Source organism: Pseudophryne corroboree, assembly GCF_028390025.1.
Source record: "Pseudophryne corroboree isolate aPseCor3 chromosome 3 unlocalized genomic scaffold, aPseCor3.hap2 SUPER_3_unloc_37, whole genome shotgun sequence".
Taxonomy (NCBI): Eukaryota; Metazoa; Chordata; class Amphibia; order Anura; family Myobatrachidae; genus Pseudophryne; species Pseudophryne corroboree.
In genome coordinates this window covers 849,376-869,751 of record NW_026967527.1, presented here as the reverse complement: position 1 = coordinate 869,751, position 20,376 = coordinate 849,376, and the positions used below count along the sequence as shown (strand labels likewise).

General features: G+C 45.2%; 1 protein-coding gene across 1 annotated transcript in view; it reads left to right on the top strand.

The window, feature by feature from the left end:
• LOC134984116 (oocyte zinc finger protein XlCOF6-like) overlaps positions 1-17,520 on the top strand; it is a 40,635-nt gene extending 23,115 nt beyond the window's left edge. The window contains exon 4 of the mRNA XM_063949743.1: positions 14,211-17,520. Coding sequence (XP_063805813.1) covers positions 14,211-15,682 — 1,472 coding nt within the window. The 3' untranslated portion in view covers positions 15,683-17,520. The remainder of the gene's footprint in view (positions 1-14,210) is intronic.
• The last annotated feature ends 2,856 nt before the right edge of the window (positions 17,521-20,376 follow it).

The window sequence follows — 20,376 nt, the reverse complement described above, 5'->3', positions numbered from 1 at the left end:
TATAATTTGCACTGAGCATCTGAATACTGTCGATGGAAACAAAGACGAGCGCAGGATAAGTTACGCTTTCCATTTTTTCTTTTATTGTGGCACATCTTGAATACTGTGTGCAGTTGTGGGCACCGTACTACAAAAAGGATATCCTGGAGCTAGAAAAGGTTCAGAGGCGGGCGACCAAACTAATTAAGGGCATGGAGACTCTGGAATACGAGGAAAGGCTTGCTAGGCTAGGCATGTTTATACTGGAAAAGAGGAGACTAAGAGGGGACATGATCAACATCTACAAATATATAAGGGGACAATACACGGAGCTTGCGCGGGACCTGTGTTTGGTAAGATCAGCACAGAGGACACATGGACACTTGCTTAGGTTAGAGGAGAGAAGATTCTGCACAAAGCGGGGAAATGTTTTTTTCGCAGTAAGGACAATACATGTTTGGAATTCCCTGCCTGAGAGTTATAATGGCGGACTCAGTCAACACCTTTAAGAATGGGTTGGATAAATTCCTAATGGATAAGGATATCCAGGATTATGGTGCGTAGTCACGCACTATAGTTATTAGAAAAAAAAGGAATAAACACAACGGCTGACATCAGCATCAGACAAAATTTAGTCCAAAAATAATACTGCACAGGAAACCACAAATAGGTTGAACTCGATGGACAAATTGTCTTTTCTCTTACGTCCTAGAGGATGCTGGGGTCCATATTACTACCATGGGGTATAGACGGGTCCAGCAGGAGCCACTGGCACTTAAAGAGTTTAATAGAGTGGGCTGGCTCCTCCCTCCTACCAGACTCAGTTTAGAAAATGTGCCCGGAGGAGCCGGTCACAGCTAGGGGAGCTCTACAGAACTTTCTTAGTAAAAGTTTTTCTTAGAGTTTTTATATTACAGGGAGGCTGCTGGCAACAGTCTCCCTGCATCGAGGGACTGAGGGGGGGAGCAGTGTCCGCCCTGCGGAGGTCTGAGCCACTGTCTCCGCTGACTGGACACTGAGCTCTAGAGGGGGTAGATTGCTCCCCGCCACAGGGAAACGCTCACCCCAGCAGCATGCCGCCACCTCCTTGCAGATCTGAAGTGTGGCGCTGAGTCACCGTCCCCCCCCTAACAAGCAGGGAGTCGGTGTGAAGATGGCGACTACAGGGTAGGAGCGCAGTATTAACTGTGCTCCCGGACGGCTCAGCGGTACATAGGTGCGGTGCTGTGAGGGGCGCCCCGAGCCAGCGCCTGACCCTACACTGACCATTCCAGCCTGTCGGGGTCTGCGGATCTCCGCCAGCACACACAACCTCAGGCCAAGTGGAAGTTCAGTCCCTCCAGTGCAACTCCAGCTATCTGTACGGTACCAGGGGGTTGTAGAAGGGAGGTGAGGCTGTGTAAGACTCTGTCACCTATTAAGGGACACAGTCAGCGCTGGTTTGGGGTCTCCCTATACCTGTAATAGCGCTGTGTGTGTGTGGGTGGGCTCCAATCTCTGCGTCTCTCTGCCATTTTTTTTGGGGGGGGACTCTGTCTGCCAGTACCCTGTGTGTATGTTGGGTGATTGGTGTGTAACAGCAAACATGTCTAGAGACTCTGTCTCATATGCTGCAGAGGATTTATCTTCTCAGGAAGATCCCATCCCATGTAATCAGGATTGCACTGTTGTAGCGCAGATCCCAGCTAGAGAACTGGAGTGGTTAGCCTCTCTTAGGGGAACTATTCCTCAGATTTCTGAGAGGGTTACAAGAACTGAGCATGCAACTCATGTATTACAATCCTCTATGGTTGTATGGTCTGATACTGCTCTCTCAGGGTCCCCTGCGGTACATTCTCACAAACGTGCGCTTGCCAAGATTATGCAGGATGACACAGACACCGATTCTGACACTGCAGACGGTGACGGGGATGTATCGTGGGGGACGCAGTTGATGATTGAGGCCGTACGGGATGTGTTGCGTATTTCGGACACTCCTCCTGAGCAGGTAGAGGAGGCCTTTTTCACGGACAGTATGAAGTCCCTCTCACCTTTCCAGCATCTAAGGAATGAAATGCTATATTTGAAAAGGCCTGGGAAAATCCAGTGAAAAAATTACAGATCCCTAAGAAGGGTCTTGGCTGCTTTTCCATTCCCAGAGGATCATAGAATGAAATGGGAGTCTCCACCTATAGTGGACGCCTCTGTTTCCAGGCTGTCAAAATAAGTGGTTTTACCAGTCCCGGGATCTACCACGTTGAAGGACCCGGCTGATCGCAAGGTGGATGCTACGCTCAAATCCATATATACGGCTTCAGGGGCTATACTGCGGCCTACTATTGCCTGTGCATGGATTTCTAAAGCTATAGCCAGGTGTTCAGTCACTCTGCAGGAGGACTTGACTACAATGGATAAAGGTGACGTTGATTTATTCTTGCGTAACATTCAGGATTCTGCAGCGTTCCTGGTAGATTCCAAGAAGGACCTGGGTTCCACGGCTGCGGGGATCTCCTCCATGTCTGTCTCGGCTCGCAGGTGTCCTAGGCTGCGCCAATGGTCTGCAGACGCAGAATCCAGGAAAAGCGTGGAGGGCCTACCCTACACAGGTCAGGCTTTATTTGGGGAGGCGCTGGATGCATGGATTGCCACGGCTACCGTGGGTAAGTCTCCTTTTCTCCCCTCAGCTGCACCGGCTACGAAGAAGCCTTTTACACCAGTCACGTCACAGGCCTTTCGTCCCGCGAGGCCTAGAAAGAACAAGCCTTCTCACACCTTCTTCAGAGGTGGTTGTGCTATAGGAAAAAAGCCTGCTCCTGCAGGTTCCCAGGACCAGAAGCCTGCTTCTGGTACCCTCAAGTCCTCCGCATGACGGTGGACTGCACAGCCTGGAGGAAGGTCAGGTGGGAGCAAGACTCTGACATTTCAGCCATGTCTGGGTGTCGTCTGGCCTGGACCCTTTGATATAGGATATAGTGTCCAGGGGGTACAGACTGGCGTTTCAAACTCTCCCACCTCACCGTTTCTTTAAATCAGGCTTACCGGCTTTGCCAGCAGACAGAGCTATTCTTCTGGAAGCTATCCGAAAATTGGTAGTGTGCGAGGTTATTGTTCCAGTACCGCCTCATCGGTGGAACAGGGGTTACTATTCGAACCTTTTCGTGGTACCGACGCCGGAAGGTTCTGTATGGCCAATTCTGAACTTGGGGATGTGGATGTCCTTGTCCACCTAGGGACAAATAAATCTGGCAAATGCTGAACTCATTGCCGTAAAAGATGAATTTAGGAAGTTAGGGACTGCTCTGAAGCAGGTGGCAACCACTGTATCTTTTTCAGAAGTATTGACAGTACACCGAGGGGAAGACAGAACTCATTGCATCAGAAAATTCAATGTTTGGCTGAGGACATGGTGCAATGAGGAGAGATTTGGATTTATAGGCCAAAGTCACACCATCTGGCAAGATAGCAGCTTATACAAAAGTGACGGCCTGCACCCATCTTCAAGAGGAACAAGAATACTAACTGAACAGTTTGGATGCTTCATCAAGAACTATTTAAACTAACAAAGGGGGGCAGTGAACCAAACAGGAATAACACAGAGGTATTGTTTCTGCAGGCAAAGGGAATAGGAAGCATATCCACAGCAACTGAAGATAATGCAGATCAAAACCAAATAAAAATAGGTAGAGAGAAGAACATAGCTAGGAAAAGAAAAAGCACAAACAAAACTTATGTGTGCAAATGCTAGGAGCTTAGGAAATAAAATCCCAGAACTAATTGCAATAATGACAAGGGATGATCTAGACATTGGGGCAATTACAGAGTCATGGTACAATGAAAATCATGACTGGGACATAGCTATACTGGGATATACTTTATTTAGGAAGGACAGAATTGGAAAAATCGGAGGAGGGGTAGCAATGTATGTAAAAAAAAAAAGCATAAATACTACATTAATACAAGTATTGAAGAAAAAACGGAGGCCCTTTGGGTGACCATAGGAACAGGGGAAAAGTCGATTATTCGTATTGGCGTGATATACAGGCCACCAGGTCAGGAAGAGGAACTCGACAAGAACCTATTGCAGGACATAACTAAAATGGCATTAAAAGGAGAGGTAATAATCATGGGAGACTTTAATCTTCCTGATTTAAACTGGGAGGTGTCTGTTGCTTGTTCCACTAGAAGTAGGGACATTTTAAATTCCTTTCAGGGAGCATCCCTCCACCAATTGGTGAGGGACCCACTCGGAAAGAAGCAATATTAGACTTAATACTTAAATGGAGACAGAATATCGGACGTAAAAGTGGGTGAAAACCTGGGATCCAGTGATCATCAAGCAGTATGGTTCAGCATAAAGACAGAGTATGACTCAAACCATACAAAAACAAAGGTGTTGGATTTTAGGAAGGCTGATTTTGTAGGGATGGGAAAATTTGTAAGTGATTCTTTGGCAGCGTGGACGAACTTGGAAACAGTGCAGGAGAGGTGGGAAACATTAAAATGTGCAATATTAAAGGCAACAGACCTTTGTATCAAAAGTGTTAGGAAAAACACAAGGAAAAGGAAGCCAGTGTGGTTTGCGAAAGAAATAGCAAATATTGTGAGAGCAAAAAAGATGGCTTTTAGGAAATATAAGCAGACACAAAATAATGAATACAAAGATATATATCTTGTTAGACAGAAGGAGACTAAGAAGGTAATCAGAAGTGCAAAGTCACAAGCTGAGGAGAAAATGGCCCAGTCAGTGGGTAAAGGAGGCAAAACTTTTTTTAGGTATATAAGCGAAAGGATAAAAACAAAAGGTGGAATTATAAAACTAAAGACAGAGACTGGGAGTCTTGTTGAGGGAGACAATGTAATAGCAGATCATTTTAATGATTATTTTTGCTCAGTATTCGCTATTGAAAGAGAAGGGAAGGGGCCACAGTTAAGTTGCAGGGATATTCAGGAAAATGAAACAAGTACATTTACAGAGGAGAAGGTCCTAACAGAACTCTCAAAGCTGAAAGTGGACAAATCTATGGGGCCAGATGGGATACAACCAAGGATACTAAAAGAACTTAGAGGTGCTGGTAGCACCATTGACATAATTATTCAACCAGTCATTAGCTACAGGAGTAATTCCAGAAGACTGGAAAAGAGCAAATGTAGTCCCACTGCACAAAAGTGGAAGCAAGGAAGAGGCAAACAACTACAGACCAGTGAGTCTTACATCTGTAGTAGGGAAATTGATGGAAACACTCTTAAAAGGAAAACTTGTGGATTATCTCAAATCCGGCAATTTACAGGATCCCAAACAATGGACTCACTGGGGGGAGATCATGTCAAACAAATCTTATTGACTTTTTTGACTGTGTGACTAAAGTTATGGATAAAGGTGGAGCCATGGATATAGTTTATCTAGACTTTAGTAAGGCTTTTGACACTGTTCCACATCGCAGACTGCTAAATAAACTTGAAAGTTTGGGATTGGATATTAGGATTATTGAATGTATAAGATCTTGGTTGAAGGATAGAAAACAGAGAGTTGTGGTAAATGGAGTGCATTCACAGGAGGGAAATGTTACCAGTGGAGTACCCCAGGGATCTGTACTTGGGCCAGTGCTTTTTAATGTCTTTATTGGTGACATTGCAAATGGCATTAAAGGGAAAGTATGCCTTTTTGCAGATGACACAAAGGTATGCCACAGGGTAGACACACCAGGTGGGGTAAAACAAACGATTGAGGATCTAGGTAGACTAGAGGAATGGTCAAGAGTGTGGCAATTACAGTTTAATGCCAAAAAATGCAAAATCATACACTTGGGTCTCAAAAATACAAGGGCTAAATATAGTATTAATAGCACTATACTGGAAACTACTGAGGAGGAAAGGGAACTAGGAGTCACTATTTCAGATGACTTAAAGGCAGGTAAGCAATGTAACAAAGCAATCAGGAAGGCTATTCAGATGCTTGGCTGCATTGGGAGAGGAATCAGCAGCAGAAAGAAAGAAGTAATAATCACTGTATAGGTCATTGGTACGGCCTCATCTAGAATACTGTATTCAGTTCTGGAGGCCATATCTTCAAAAGGATATTAATACATTAGAAACTGTACAAAGGAGGGCAACTAAAATGGTGCATGGCCTACATCACAAAACATACCCAGAAAGACTAAGAAATCTCAATATGTATAGTTTGGAGCAGAGAAGGGAAAGGGGGGACATGATAGAAACTTTCAAATATATCAAGGGTTTTAACAAAGTCCAGGAGGGAAACATTCTCCAAATGAAGAGAAGCAATAGGACACGAGGACATGCACTGAGACTGGAGGGGGGGAGGTTCAGGGGAAATTTGCGGAAAAATGATTTCACAGAAAGGGTAGTGGACAAGTGGAATAGCCTCCCATCGGAGGTGGTAGAGGCTAAGACAGTAGAGCAATTTAAACATGCATGGGATAGACATAAGGATATCCTTACAAAGAAATAAGGATCAAATAAGGTTAGAGATAAAAATAATGTAATAAAAAATGGGACAGACTGATGGGCCAAGTGGTTCTTCTCTGCCGACAAATTCTATGTTTAAAGTCTTTGACCCCTTATCTCAGGGAGTTCAAGCTGTCATCTCAGGACTGACAGAGGGGGAATTCCTGGTGTCCCTGGACATCAAGGATGCGTACCTCCACATTCCCATTTGGTCGCCGCATGAGGCTTATCTCAGGTTTGCACTGTTAAACGATCACTATCAGTTTCAACCGAGGGTCTTCACCAAGGTGATGGCAGAGATGATGGTTCTCCTCAGCAAGCAGGGGGTGAACATAATTCCATATCTGGACGATCTCCTGATCAAGGTTTCGTCCAGGGAGAAGTTATTAAGATCCATTGTTCTCACGACACTCTGCTCAAGGAGCACGGTTGGATACTGAAACTTCCAAAGTCTCACCTGGAGCCAACAAGGAGCCTGTCTTTCCTGGGAATGATCCTCGACACGGAGGTGCAGAGGGTGTTTCTACTGGTGTAAAAAGCATTGGTGATTCAAACAATGGTCCGGGGTGTCTTGAAGCCTTCCCGGGTATCGGTTCATCAGTGCATCTGCCTTCTGGGGAAGATGGTTGCCTCCTACGAGGCTCTGCAGCATGGAAGGTTTCATGCTCGATCCTTTCAGATGGATCTCTTGGACCAGTGGTCGGGATTTCACCTACATATGCACCAGAGGATACGTCTGTCACCATGAGCCAGGATTTTGCTCCTCTGGTGGCTACAACTACCACACCTTCTGGAAGGCCGAAGGTTCGGGGTTCAGGACTGGATTTTTCTAACCCCGGATGCAAGTCTAAGAGGTTGGGGAGCGGTCGCTCAGGGAGAAACCTTCCAAGGAAGGTGTTCGTATCAAGAATCTCTTCTCCCAATAAACATCCTGGAGCTAAGGGCCGTGTACAATGGCCTTCTTCAAGCAGCACACCACTTACAGGATCGAGCTGTTCAGGTGCAGTTGGACAATGTGACAACAGTGGCCTACATAAACCAACAAGGTGGAACAAAGAGCAGGGCTGCAATGTCAGAGGTGTCAAGAATCCTCCTCTGGGCAGAAAGGCACGCAGTGGCGATGTCTGCAATCTTTATTCCGGGAGCAGACAACTGGGAAGCAGACTTCCTCAGCAGACACTATCTCTATCCAGGAGAGAGGGGCCTCCACCTTGAGGTGTTCGATGAGGTAACCTGATTGGTGGCGGTACCTCACATAGACATGATGGCCTCCCATCTCAACAAGAAGCTGTGGAGGTACTGTTCCAGGTCGAGAGACCCGCAGGCATTGGCAGTGGACACACTGGTAACACCGTGGGTGTTCACGTCAGTGTATGTGTTCCCCCCACTTCCTCTGATTCCAAGAGTTCTTCAACTTGTAAGAAGAACAAAGGTTTTGGCAATCCTCATTGCTCGGGACAGACCAAGAAGGGGTTGGTATGCGTATCTGCTGGATCTTCTGTTGGAAGATCCATGGCCCTTACTTCTTCGGGAGGATCGGTCCCGCGAGCTCTGATTGGCTCACGGGCAGCACTGACTTGAACAAAGGCACCTGTACCCGCCGGAGACTGAGGGGAAGGAGAGGCGCAGGCTGCACTCTCCTCCCCTCACATCAGCGGTGGTGCGGGGATCAGCAGAGGCAGGGAGGGAAGAGGAGCGGCGGCCCGTCGGTGCGGGTACGGCATACCCACGGCTAAATTCTTAAGGGTACGCCGTTCCTGCCCGTACCCGCATACTTGCACCGCTGCTCATAACTCACTGGTAACAGGGTGTTATAAGTATAGGGGGATGTATTTTGGGATGATGTTAATGTATTACTTAATTCAGTAGAAGGTTATAAAAAAAGTTTCTAGTAGCGCTGGTATGTGGCTGGTTCATACTTCTGTATTGATCTGATTATTCTCTGAGGTAAATGTTGCAGACCGTCTTGGTATGAGGGTGAAAGTTCACATTATCAGTCTAAAGAGTATATCAGAGGATGTGGACTGTATGAATTCCTGTCCTATTAATCTGATAAATCAGTATACAAACTGTGTATCTGTGTATGTGTAACATTACAGTATATCATGTCTATAAGGAAAATATATATATATACGTCAGTCAATGCAGAATGTAATTCAGCTATTGCTTCATGTCAGTAAGACAGGACGGTATCATGTCTCCTGGTCCCCATGATGAGGATTTACAGAAGTTAAGTTTATAATTTCTCAGTTGAATGATATATTTATACAATTTGAAAACTTCTTTAGACCCCTCATGTCCCTCGAAGCGTGCTTTTACACGTATAATGCAAGTCGTCAGATGTCGACACGGGGACGTGAGAGGGGATCTGTAGACAGAATGCTATCCTAGCAAAGTGTATTCAAACTATGATGCAAACTTCGGGGAAGAGTTAGAAATCGCTGTTACACTCCTGCACAGGAGATGAGAGATTATTTTACTATAAATACGAAGCTTGTGATAACATCCCCTATTTCTGATGATATGTTTGAACACACCTGGAAAATCCCAGGCACATAAGTCCTGATTCTTAAGGGTATTTTCACGGCTTAGCCTTGTCCTGAAAAGGATAAGACATATTGGGGGATTTCTCCTGTGGTGCACACCGCTGTGTCCAGATTATCAGATTACTATTACCTGACCCGTCCCCGGTTCAGCATCACTGAAAGAACAGGCTGGCCGCATACTTGAGCCTACACTCCCATTTATATACTCGGACAGTAAAACTGTCTTCAGGCCACCTATTGTGGGTGCATGGGTTTCCAGTACTATTGGAAAGTATGCAGGACCTCTGTTAGAATTTTATATATGTATATAAATGTTCGATTGGTAGGGATGCTCTTTTCTTGACCCTAGGGGCCGGATAACGGTAAGGTCCCGAGGTCCCCGCCTTTTTTTCAGGAAAGGAGGGGCAGGAACAGAATATGACATCTGTTCCACCTACTATTTTCGCATGACGCTTCCCCCTGGAAGTCCACTCAGGTGGGAGACAGGGATCCGCTACGGGTATGCATTACCTACGGTCGCAAGTCAATGACTTAACTGGCTCCCACCTGGCGGAATTATCAAAAGAAATTTGGAAACTAAATCTCTGATTTCCATTTGGAAAGGCAGTCTCTACGACTGGCGGGGCTAGGCCCGCTTCCCACTTGACCTTTGCTTCATACCTACATATGGTTGGCAATGCGACACTGTTAGATCAGTTCCGGAGGTTCTTAGGCCTCTCGTAGTTGCAGAGGATCCTTGTCCAGATGTTCACATCTTCCCTAATCCCATAATATCTCACAGCACTGCTGTGGCGTAATTTAACGATTCCAGAACGAGTTCTTCTAGCGAAATCTCTAGGACAAGTGTTCAGAGCACATCTTGGGATGTAACAGTGAGCACGCCGTTGAGCTTCCACCTAGATTTCATTCCCTGAAAAGGGGTAAAATGGTTCCATCTACTCGAGGAACGCAGGTTCAGAAGTCGGACCTGGATCCTCCTCTCTCAGGAGAAAGTTTGACAGACATTCGCGCAAGGGGAGAACTTCCACGACTTGTCTGACTTCTTCGCACAAGCATTCTGTAACGAAGGTCGGACTGACATAGTTTACGTCAAAAAACTAAAACATTTGGTACGTTCCTCTGTAGGGTGGAACGAATGTTTTATCTCAAAATAAAGTTTTGAACACTGGGTTCCAGAACAAACCCACATTCAGTGGCAGTCAGCCCTCTGTTGGTTCCAGGGGCGTTTAGTCAGTGGAGGTGTTCTCTCCAGTTACACTTAATGGAACATAAAATCTAGCGTCCCTCATTGCCCTGGGACGGCCAAGGAGAGCTTGTTTTCAGGCTCTCAGGTTACTTCCTAAGGTTTGAAGGCTTCCGCATCATCAAAAGGACCTGCGTATGCAGGGGTCAGTTCTTAATAAACACTTACCGCATATCAGTTTGATGATATGGAAGTTGTGCGGCTGATATTAGCTCGGAATGGTATTCCGAGCAAAGTCATCCCTATGCTATTCAGGCAGGGGATGGAGTCACGTCAAGACTTTACCATAGTTATTGGAGGAAAGATGTCTTGGTGTACGTCCAAGAAACTTCCTTTAGTGGGGTTCCACTTAGGTCTTTTCCTTCTCTTTCCACAGTCCCGTGTGGTTGTGGGCCTACGATTAGGCTTGCTCAAGGTTCAGTTTTCGGCCTTGTTTGTTTTTTCTTCCGGAAACCATTGGCTGCGTTTCCTGCGGTGCAGACTTTCTTGAAAGGGATTCTGTGGATACAGCCTCTTTTTTTTTGTGTGCCTCCTACGGAGCCATAGGATGTTGCTGTTATGTTACAAGTCCTGCATTCAGATTCATTGAACCTTTATGAGAGGCAGAATTTCAGTTTCTTACATGAAAGCTGATCACTTTGTTAGCATTGACATCCGCAAGGCGGGTGTTGGAATGTGGGGCCTTATCCCACAAGAGCCCTCTTTGTTTTTTCATGAATTTTGAGTTGCGCTAAGGACGCGTCAACAATTCCTTCCAAGGGTTGTGTCGGTTTCTCATATCAACCAAAATATAGAGATATGGATCAGACAATAGCGCTTAGTGGATTAAAAGCTGCCCAGATACATTCAGATGATTCCCAATCACCAATACTGAATAATCTAAATAAACAAATTTTGAATATAGCTTGGGCGCTACCACCTTAAACACATAGGTACAAAATTAATAGTTCAGAAACGTCTACGGTATTGTCCCAGCACGATTTCCTTATTCTTCACAGGTCCACCTTTCTCCAAATAATCCTCTCATAAAAGAACGTCTTGTGTAATTGATGTCCTTGACAGCAGGTGATCACTTGTTCGCACTTTCTTACAGGTCTCCCGTGCACCCGGCGCCTCCTCGGTCGGGAAAGGGACGGAAGTGATTGCGGTAAATCTCGGTTCCTCGCACGGCCGCTGCCGCTACAGCCAGCACACTCCAAACCAGGCCGGCCACTCCCCCCACATTCACTGACAGACTGCGCCCGCGGCCAATCACGTGTCGCATGCAAAAGTCAGTGAATGTGGGGGGAGTGGCCGGCCTGGTTTGGAGTGTGCTGGCTGTAGCGGCAGCGGCCGTGCGAGGAACCGAGATTTACCGCAATCACTTCCGTCCCTTTCCCGACCGAGGAGGCGCCGGGTGCACGGGAGACCTGTAAGAAAGTGCGAACAAGTGATCACCTGCTGTCAAGGACATCAATTACACAAGACGTTCTTTTATGAGAGGATTATTTGGAGAAAGGTGGACCTGTGAAGAATAAGGAAATCGTGCTGGGACAATACCGTAGACGTCTCATATCAACCAACCTGTTGTGGTGTCAGTGGCTACTGACATTTCTACTTCAGTAAGTCCTTGGACGTGGTCCGGGCTTTGAAGGTATATGTGAAGAGCATTGATCCCGATTAAAATTGGGTGTGCTGCTTCTAAGCAGACTATTTCTCGCTGGATCGAATGTACTATTCAGCATGTTTTCTGCGGCAGGTTTGCCGGAACCTAAATCGGTAAAGCATCACTCTACTCGTATAGTGGGCTCTTTCTGGACATCTGCCCGAGGTGTCTCGGCACTACAAATTTGCTGAGCAGTTGCGTGGGCAGGATCAAACGCATTTGCTAAATTCTACAAGTTTGATACTTTAGCCTCTGATGACCTCCAGTTGGGTCAATTAGTTTGCAGGGTACATCAGCACTTTCCCTCCCCTAGTGGGAGCTTTGGTATAGGCCCCATGGTCTTTGATGCATCCCCAACATCCTCTAGGAAATAAGAGAAAATAGGATTTTAATATACCTACCGGTAAATCCTTTTCTCGTAGTCCATAGAGGATGTTGGGCGCCCGCCCAGTGCTGATGTTTTCCTGCACGGTTGTTACTTGTTCAGTAATGGCAGCATTTGTTGCCACTCTTTGGTCATGTATACTGACATGTTTTCATTGAGTTACATGTGGTTGCATGTTATAAATTCAGTGTGATTTGGTGAAATCTCACCACACAATTTTGTAGTATCCTCTCTCGAGGTTGTCCATCTCCTCGGGCACAGTTCCTAAACTGAGGTCTGGAGGAGTGGCATAGAGGGAGGAGCCAACCTACACTATTCAAATTTTATAGTGCCCAAGGCTCCACAGGACCCGTCTATACCCCATGGTCTTTGATGCATCCCCAACATCCTCTACGGACTACGAAAAAAGGATTTACCGGTAGGTATATTAAAATCCTATTATTATTGCGCAAACAGGACAGCACTTTCTCTTCTTTGCTGTTTTATTATTGCAAAGCCCATGTCACCTGTAGTAATCCCACATGAGCGTTCATGTCACCTCTAGTAATCCCATATGAGCGCCCATGTCACCTCTAGTAATCCCACATGAGCGTCCATGTCACCTCTAGTAATCCCACATGAGCGTCCATGTAACCTCTAGTAATCCCACATGAGCATCCATGTCCACTCTAGCAATCCCACATGAGCGTCCGTGTCACCTCTAGTAATCCCACATGAGCGTCCGTGTCACCTCTAGTAATCCCACATGAACGTCCATGTCACCTCTAGTAATCCCACATGAGCGTCCATGTCACCTCTAGTAATCCCACATGAGCGCCCATGTCACCTCTAGTAAACCTACGAGCGCCCATGTCACCTCTAGTAATCCCACATGAGCGTCCATGTCACCTCTAGTAATCCCACATGAGCGTCCATGTCACCTCTAGTAGTCCCACATGAGCGTCCATGTCATAGAAACATAGAATTTGACGGCAGATAAGAACCACTTGGCCCATCTAGTCTGCCCCCTTTTTTTTTTTTTACATTATTTTTATCTCTAACCTTGTTTGATCCTTATTTCTTTGTAAGGATATCCTTTGTCTATCCCATGCATGTTTAAATTGCTCTACTGTCTTAGCCTTTACCACCTCCGATGGGAGGCTATTCCACTTGTCCACTACCGTTTCTGTGAAGTAATTTTCCCGCAAATTTCCACTGAACCCCCCCCTCCAGTCTCAGTGCATGTCCCCGTGTCCTATTGCTTCTCTTCATTTGGAGAATGTTTCCCTCCTGGATTTTGTTAAAACCCTTGGTATATTTGAAAGTTTTCTATCAAGTCCCCCCTTTCCCTTCTCTGCTCCAAACTATACATATTGAGATTTCTTAGTCTTTCTGGGTATGTTTTGTGATGTAGGCCATGCACCATTTTAGTTGCCCTTCTTTGTACAGTTTCTAATGTATTAATATCCTTTTGAAGATATGGCCTCCAGAATTGAACACTGTATTCTAGATGAGGCCGTAGCAATGACCTATACAATGGCATTATTACTTATTTATTTCTGCTGCTGATTCCTCTCCCAATGCAGCCAAGCATCTGACTAGCCTTCCTCATTGCTTTGTTACATTGCTTACCTACCTTTAAGTCATCTGAAATAGTGACTCCTAGATCCCTTTCCTCCTCAGTAGTTTCCAGTATAGTGCCATTAATACTATATTTAGCCTTTGGATTTTTGAGACCCAAGTGCATGATTTTGCATTTGTCACCTCTAGTACTCCCACATGAGCGTCCATGTCACCTCTAGTAATCCCACATGAGCGTTCAGTGTTGATCAAGCTCCAGTCTAAGCATCCTAGCTTTTTTTTGTTTTTTAATAAACATAAAAGCAATGATTTCAGGTAAAACATGTCAGTTATAGAATTATATATTGTGTCCTGTAACACCCTGTGTATTGTCTATTCATTTTATATATTAATGTATTTTATTTCCAGCAGATGGACACACAAGCAGGAATATCTCAGAAGGACATCTAATGTTATCCCTGGATTCTGAAATAACCGATAACGACAGTAGACAGGATTCTCCAGGAGCTAACCCCATTACCCCAATTATACATCCAGCTCTATCAGCTGGTCTCTCTGATCCTGGGAAATGTTCTCCTGATCACTCTGATATTGGTGCATCTGTTACAGCTCTGACAGTAGATACAGTGTTTCCCTGTTCTATAGATGCCAAATGTTTTACACAGAACACAAAGCGTATTACCAATCAGACAGCTAAGGCAGGTGAGAGTCCATTTCCATGTTCTGAGTGTGGGAAATGTTTTACATATAAATCATATCTTGTTAGACATGAGAGAAGTCACACAGGTGAGAAGCCATATTCCTGTTCTGAGTGTGGGATATGTTTTACACAGAAATCAGCTCTTGTTATACATCAGAGAAGTCACACAGGTGAGAAGCCATTTTCCTGTTCTGAGTGTGGGAAATGTTTTGCACTGAAATCACATCTTGTTCCACATCAGAGAAGTCACACAGGTGAGAAGCCATTTTCCTGTTCTGAGTGTGGGAAATGTTTTGCACACAAATCATATTTTGTTATACATCAGAGAAGTCACACAGGTGAGATGCCATTTTCCTGTTCTGAGTGTGGGAAATGTTTTGCACACAAATCATATTTTGTTATACATCAGAGAAGTCACACAGGTGAGATGCCATTTTCCTGTTCTGAGTGTGGGAAATGTTTTTCATCGACATCACATCTTGGAAGACATCAGAGGAGTCACACAGGTGAGAAGCCATTTTCCTGTTCTGAGTGTGGAAAATGTTTTTCATCGACATCACATCTTGTTATACATCAGAGAAGTCACACAGGTGAGAAGCCATATTCCTGTTCTGAGTGTGGGATATGTTTTACACAGAAATCAGCTCTTGTTAGACATGAGAGAAGTCACACAGGTGAGAAGCCGTATTCCTGTTCTGAGTGTGGGAAATGTTTTGCACACAAATCACATTTAGTTATACATCAGAGAAGTCACACAGGTGAGAAGCCATTTTCCTGTTCTGAGTGTGGGAAATGTTTTTTATCGACATCACATCTTGTTATACATCAGAGAAGTCACACAGGTGAGATGCCATTTTCCTGTTCTGAGTGTGGGAAATGTTTTGCACACAAATCATATTTTGTTATACATCAGAGAAGTCACACAGGTGAGATGCCATTTTCCTGTTCTGAGTGTGGGAAATGTTTTTCATCGACATCACATCTTGTTAGACATCAGAGGAGTCACACAGGTGAGAAGCCATTTTCCTGTTCTGAGTGTGGGAAATGTTTTTCATCGACATCACATCTTGTTAGACATCAGAGGAGTCACACAGGTGAGAAGCCATTTTCCTGTTCTCAGTGTGGGAAATGTTTTGCACGGAAATCAGTTCTTGTTAAACATCAGCGATTTCACAGATGAGAAGCCATTTTCATGCTGTGAGAGAAATAAATCTGCTCTTGTTGAACATATTAGACATTACCCAAGTACGGAACCATTTACATCTTCTGGAGTATAATTATCACTGCCGTCCAATGTTCCTCAAGGGTGAATACGATCTCTTATGCTTTATAAAATATACATGCTACCACTGGGTGATATAATCAGACGTCATGGCCTGGTCTACCACTGCTATGCAGATTGCCTGCTTTTTGCACCATGTACTGAGAACCTAATACCAATCCTAAATGGTTGTCTAGCTGAGCGCCTGGGGTTGATGATGCCAGTTGGCTGTGACTCAGTCTTTGTGAAACATAATAGAAGCTCACCAACAAAGGACAAGACTACAGCTTTACCAACCATCTGGATTTTTGCTTTGGTGTTCAGAATTGCAAAATACTAAACATGTGCTGAATCTTTGTGTTGTCCTGGTATGTGGCTGACACAGACATCAGGTATCTGCCACATACTAATCCTAATTCTTCCATCTGTGGACCATAGCCAGAATCAAGCACTTGATTCCCTCAGAAGTTCATAGACTACTGCAATGCCATCTACCTGGGTCACCCAGCAAAAGAATTACAGAGCTTGCAGCTAGTACAGAATGCAGCAGCCAAGCTGTTACCTAACCAGCTCATTCCTGCCACATAACACCCATTCTCTACTCCCTTCACTGGCTGCCTGTAAGATGACAAATCTATTTCATAATTGGCTAACTGACCTTCCCAGCCCAACATTACATGGTCCAAGGTACAGGTTGAGTCTCCCTTATCCAAAATGCTCGGGACCAGGGGTATTTTGGATATGGGATTTTTCCGTATTTTGGAATAATTGCATACCATAATGAGATATCATGGTGATGGGACCTAAATCTAAGCACAGAATACATTTACGTTTCATATACACCTTATACACACAGCCTGAAGGTAATTTTAGCCAATATTTTTTAGAACTTTGTGCATTAAACAAAGTGTGTGTACATTTACACAATTCATTTATGTTTCATATACACCTTATACACACAGCCTGAAAGTCATTTAATACAATATTTTTAATAACTTTGTGTATTAAACAAAGTTTGTGTACATTGAGCCATCAGAAAACAAAGGTTTCACTATCTCACTCTCACTCAAAAAAGTCCGTATTTCGGAATATTCCGTATTTCGGAATATTTGGATATGGGATACTCAACCTGTACTAGAAGCAGCTTCTGCCTCCTTACTGCCCTGCTTGCTTGCTTGCTTCTACAGATGGACTGTTACCAGCAGTACCAAGAATCTCCTGTCATTCATTTATGGGTTGAACGTTTAGCTTTGACCATGGAACTCACTGCCTTGCACAGTCCAAGAGGCCTGCACTCTAGAGACCTTCACAAGCAGACTGGTGACTGTTACTCACACTTTTCATTAATGTACCTCTATTTACTTCCTAAATAATACATCCCAAATGCTTAGGTCTTTTTTCTGCTGTTTATTTTGTATCTTGTGCTTTATGTAAATGTGAATGTCTAATACCAGTTTGCACAATCTGTATTGCTGCACGACAATATGGCGGCCATTGGAACGTGTTTTCACTTCTTCTAGTTTGCCTAACTTGTTGCAGACACTCATCTTGATCAGGAGTGTCGAGTGTTTTCTTATACAAGATCCTGTCCATATATACACCCTGTACATTATCATGTGCATTAGAGTCACCCGGGTTCCATCTGCGGTGGTTTGTTGTATGTTACATCTATATGGTGCGGATACTCCCCTGTGTTTCATAATAAAAGCTTTTGTTTGCATCTAATTATTACATTAAAGCTTTTATTTTTTATTCTGTTTTATATTCCCGTCTGAGTAATTACGCCATAATGTCTAATCTCGGAGTGGACCCCAGAAGATGTAAAGAAACCGTGAAAATTTTCCATCATTCTGTTTCGTGTAAGCATACAGGTAAGTGATGGCACGGTGGACACTGCAGAAATAAAAAACTCAGCCTTTATCCTGCTTAAAAAAATTACAAAGCCCGTAAATCAAGCTTGGTCGGACAAGACAGAATCCACATTAATGGTGGCACATCATATAGGCTGAGGACCCATGCTGCTGAGATATATGGCATAACTCCCTCTTTTCCCACAAAACCTTCCCTTCACCAATCACAATGTCCACCATTGCCCCTTCAGAAGGGTCACAACTCTCCTTTGCTTTTTCCACCTACTCCACAGAGCCCAGGACCATCTCCATGACCATTTCATGTTTATATGGAGGCCTGGCATCTGGGAGGTTCATGGCCTGAGATGACCACAGAACTGCCAGGTAGTGGGCAACAAGGATCCACAGCCCCCTGAGGAACTGGAGAGTCCAAAGATCGACCCTGCATGAGGTAAAGAAGGGTCAAACACGGTCTGTCTTACCTATTTCCTTCCTAAGAGCTGCTCTTTACCCAGTTTGGTACCTGTGGGATCCCACTCCAATTTTCCTTGAGAGTCCTTACCCTCACTAATCCCTTCTGAACCTACCAGATCCTTCCCCATCCACCCACTCCTTTTTAAGCTTTTCACCACCTGCTGTGTGAGTCCCATCCAACTACTCCATTCCTTGACTCATTGGTGTAGCAACCCCCTTCTCCCCACCACACTGCTACACTGCAGTACTCACTAAGCATACACACTCACATCATGATTACACAGCTGTGCCATGTCACAACTGAGGGCCTGAGCTGACGGGAGGAAGCCTCAGTTGTAGGGGCTGAGATGTAGTGGAACCTGGGAGGTTGAATCAGACCCCTGGACATGTAAGTTACACGTAGGAAGATTGCCCGAAGGCGTGACCACGACAACCAAAGTAAAAGTCAATAATCATTTATTAAACAAGCTCCATGTGTCACAGCAGTGGTAAAATAAATATTATAATCAACAGTAAGTATATCACAGTTCCTGGGTACTACGGGTTGGCAATGGCCACAGGGCTCTGGTAGAATTAGGTACAGTTCTTATTGTCCTTGAGATGGAAAGTCCTTACCAGGCCCGACTGTAGTAGTGAGAATAGCCCAGGAACACACCAGCTGATGTTCCTCGGAAAGCTGGTCCGCTGTTGATGAAGTAGCTGCTGTGGGTACTGGTTGGAACCAGTCAGGTGTTAACACGGAGTGGATGCTGGATGGTACCAGCCAAATGATCGTATGAAGCTTGGGAGCGATGAAATACTGGTACCGGTGGTTTGTGGAAATCTGCAGGAAAAGCACCGGCACTTTAAGAGAAGCTGATCTCTGCTGGAAGCAGATGGATCTGTAGCTGGAAACTGGAGTAGTCACGGAGGACTGCAGAGTCAGGCTGCACCGCAGGTGGTAGGCTGGTGCGGGTCTCTTAGTGGAGGCTGGAGACAGGAGCTGGAAACCTGGAAAAACAACCACAGGAGAGAGAGACTGGAAACAAGGTTTGACTACCAAAGCACTGACGATTTCCTGGTTCAGGCACAGGATATTTATACCTGCAGCAAGGCAGGCATTGGCTGAACAATTATGCAGATTCCAGTAGAGCAGCGGATTGGTGGAAACTGAGGCATATGATAGAAACCAACATGGCTGCGCCCATGTTAGCACTTGGAGGGAAAGCTAGTTTGAGAAACCATGTGGAGATTCAGCAGTAATGGCGGCGCAGGCCGCGGAGGGCAGGAGACGCCACACTGACAACTTGCATACTGGAACCACATGGATGACAGTGGAGGCCGCGGCAGGCATGAGACGCCACACTGATGAATCTGTATACTGGAAACACAGGAACGGCGGCAGAGGCCACGGAGGGCTGGAGACGCCATTCTAAGACTTAACATGAAGCCGCTTATGACAGCGCTTTAGAGTGACAGGAGGGAGATGTACAGTATGGACATCAGCAACGCAGGCGAGATCCGTCCCTGGAACGCTGAGCCAGCCTCAGGAGACATCTGAATGGTAAGTAATGGCGTCCAGATACCCGGATTGTGACATGCCAGAGACACTGTCTCACTGACAACCAGGATGAGACACTCCCAGAAAGGCATGTATGTATGAGTACGGAGAGAGTGGGTGCAGTGGGGCTGCATGACTGACAGCTGAGCCTGTCACGTCAGTGAGGTGGATGGGGCATCCCATTCCCAGCTGGAACAGCACACTATATGTAAGAGCCAGAGCGGTGCAGGGCTACTGGCTGACAGCCTATCATCTCGGTTCAGCGACAGAAGTCTGTAAATGATGGGAAATAACATCTGGCCCATGGCTACAGTGAGGAAATGAGAGGTCTGTGACAATATAGCTATGCCTCATTTCTCATGTCAAATATGTACTTTTTATCCCCATATCCCTATACATTAAATTCATCTGTTTCCTCATTCTCCATAACATGTCCATTACTGCTCACCCAATATTGTGTTTAAATCAACCTTATGCTAGCCATACATCAGGAAGATATCGTTCCAACCAGCCAACTAGTTGGCTGGTTGGAACGATAATCTGGCAGTGTGTGGGAGCAAACGATAATCAGCCGTTTGCTCCCACACCCTAGAAAACGGCCAGAAACGGTCTGTCCAACTAGTTGGGAAAATCAAACTTGTTTGATTTTCCCAACTAATCGTTCAGGTGTAGGGAGAACTGAACGATAAGTAGGCGGACACTGGCCAGCAGTGTCCACCTACTTCTGTCACCATCACTGCCTGCTGGGC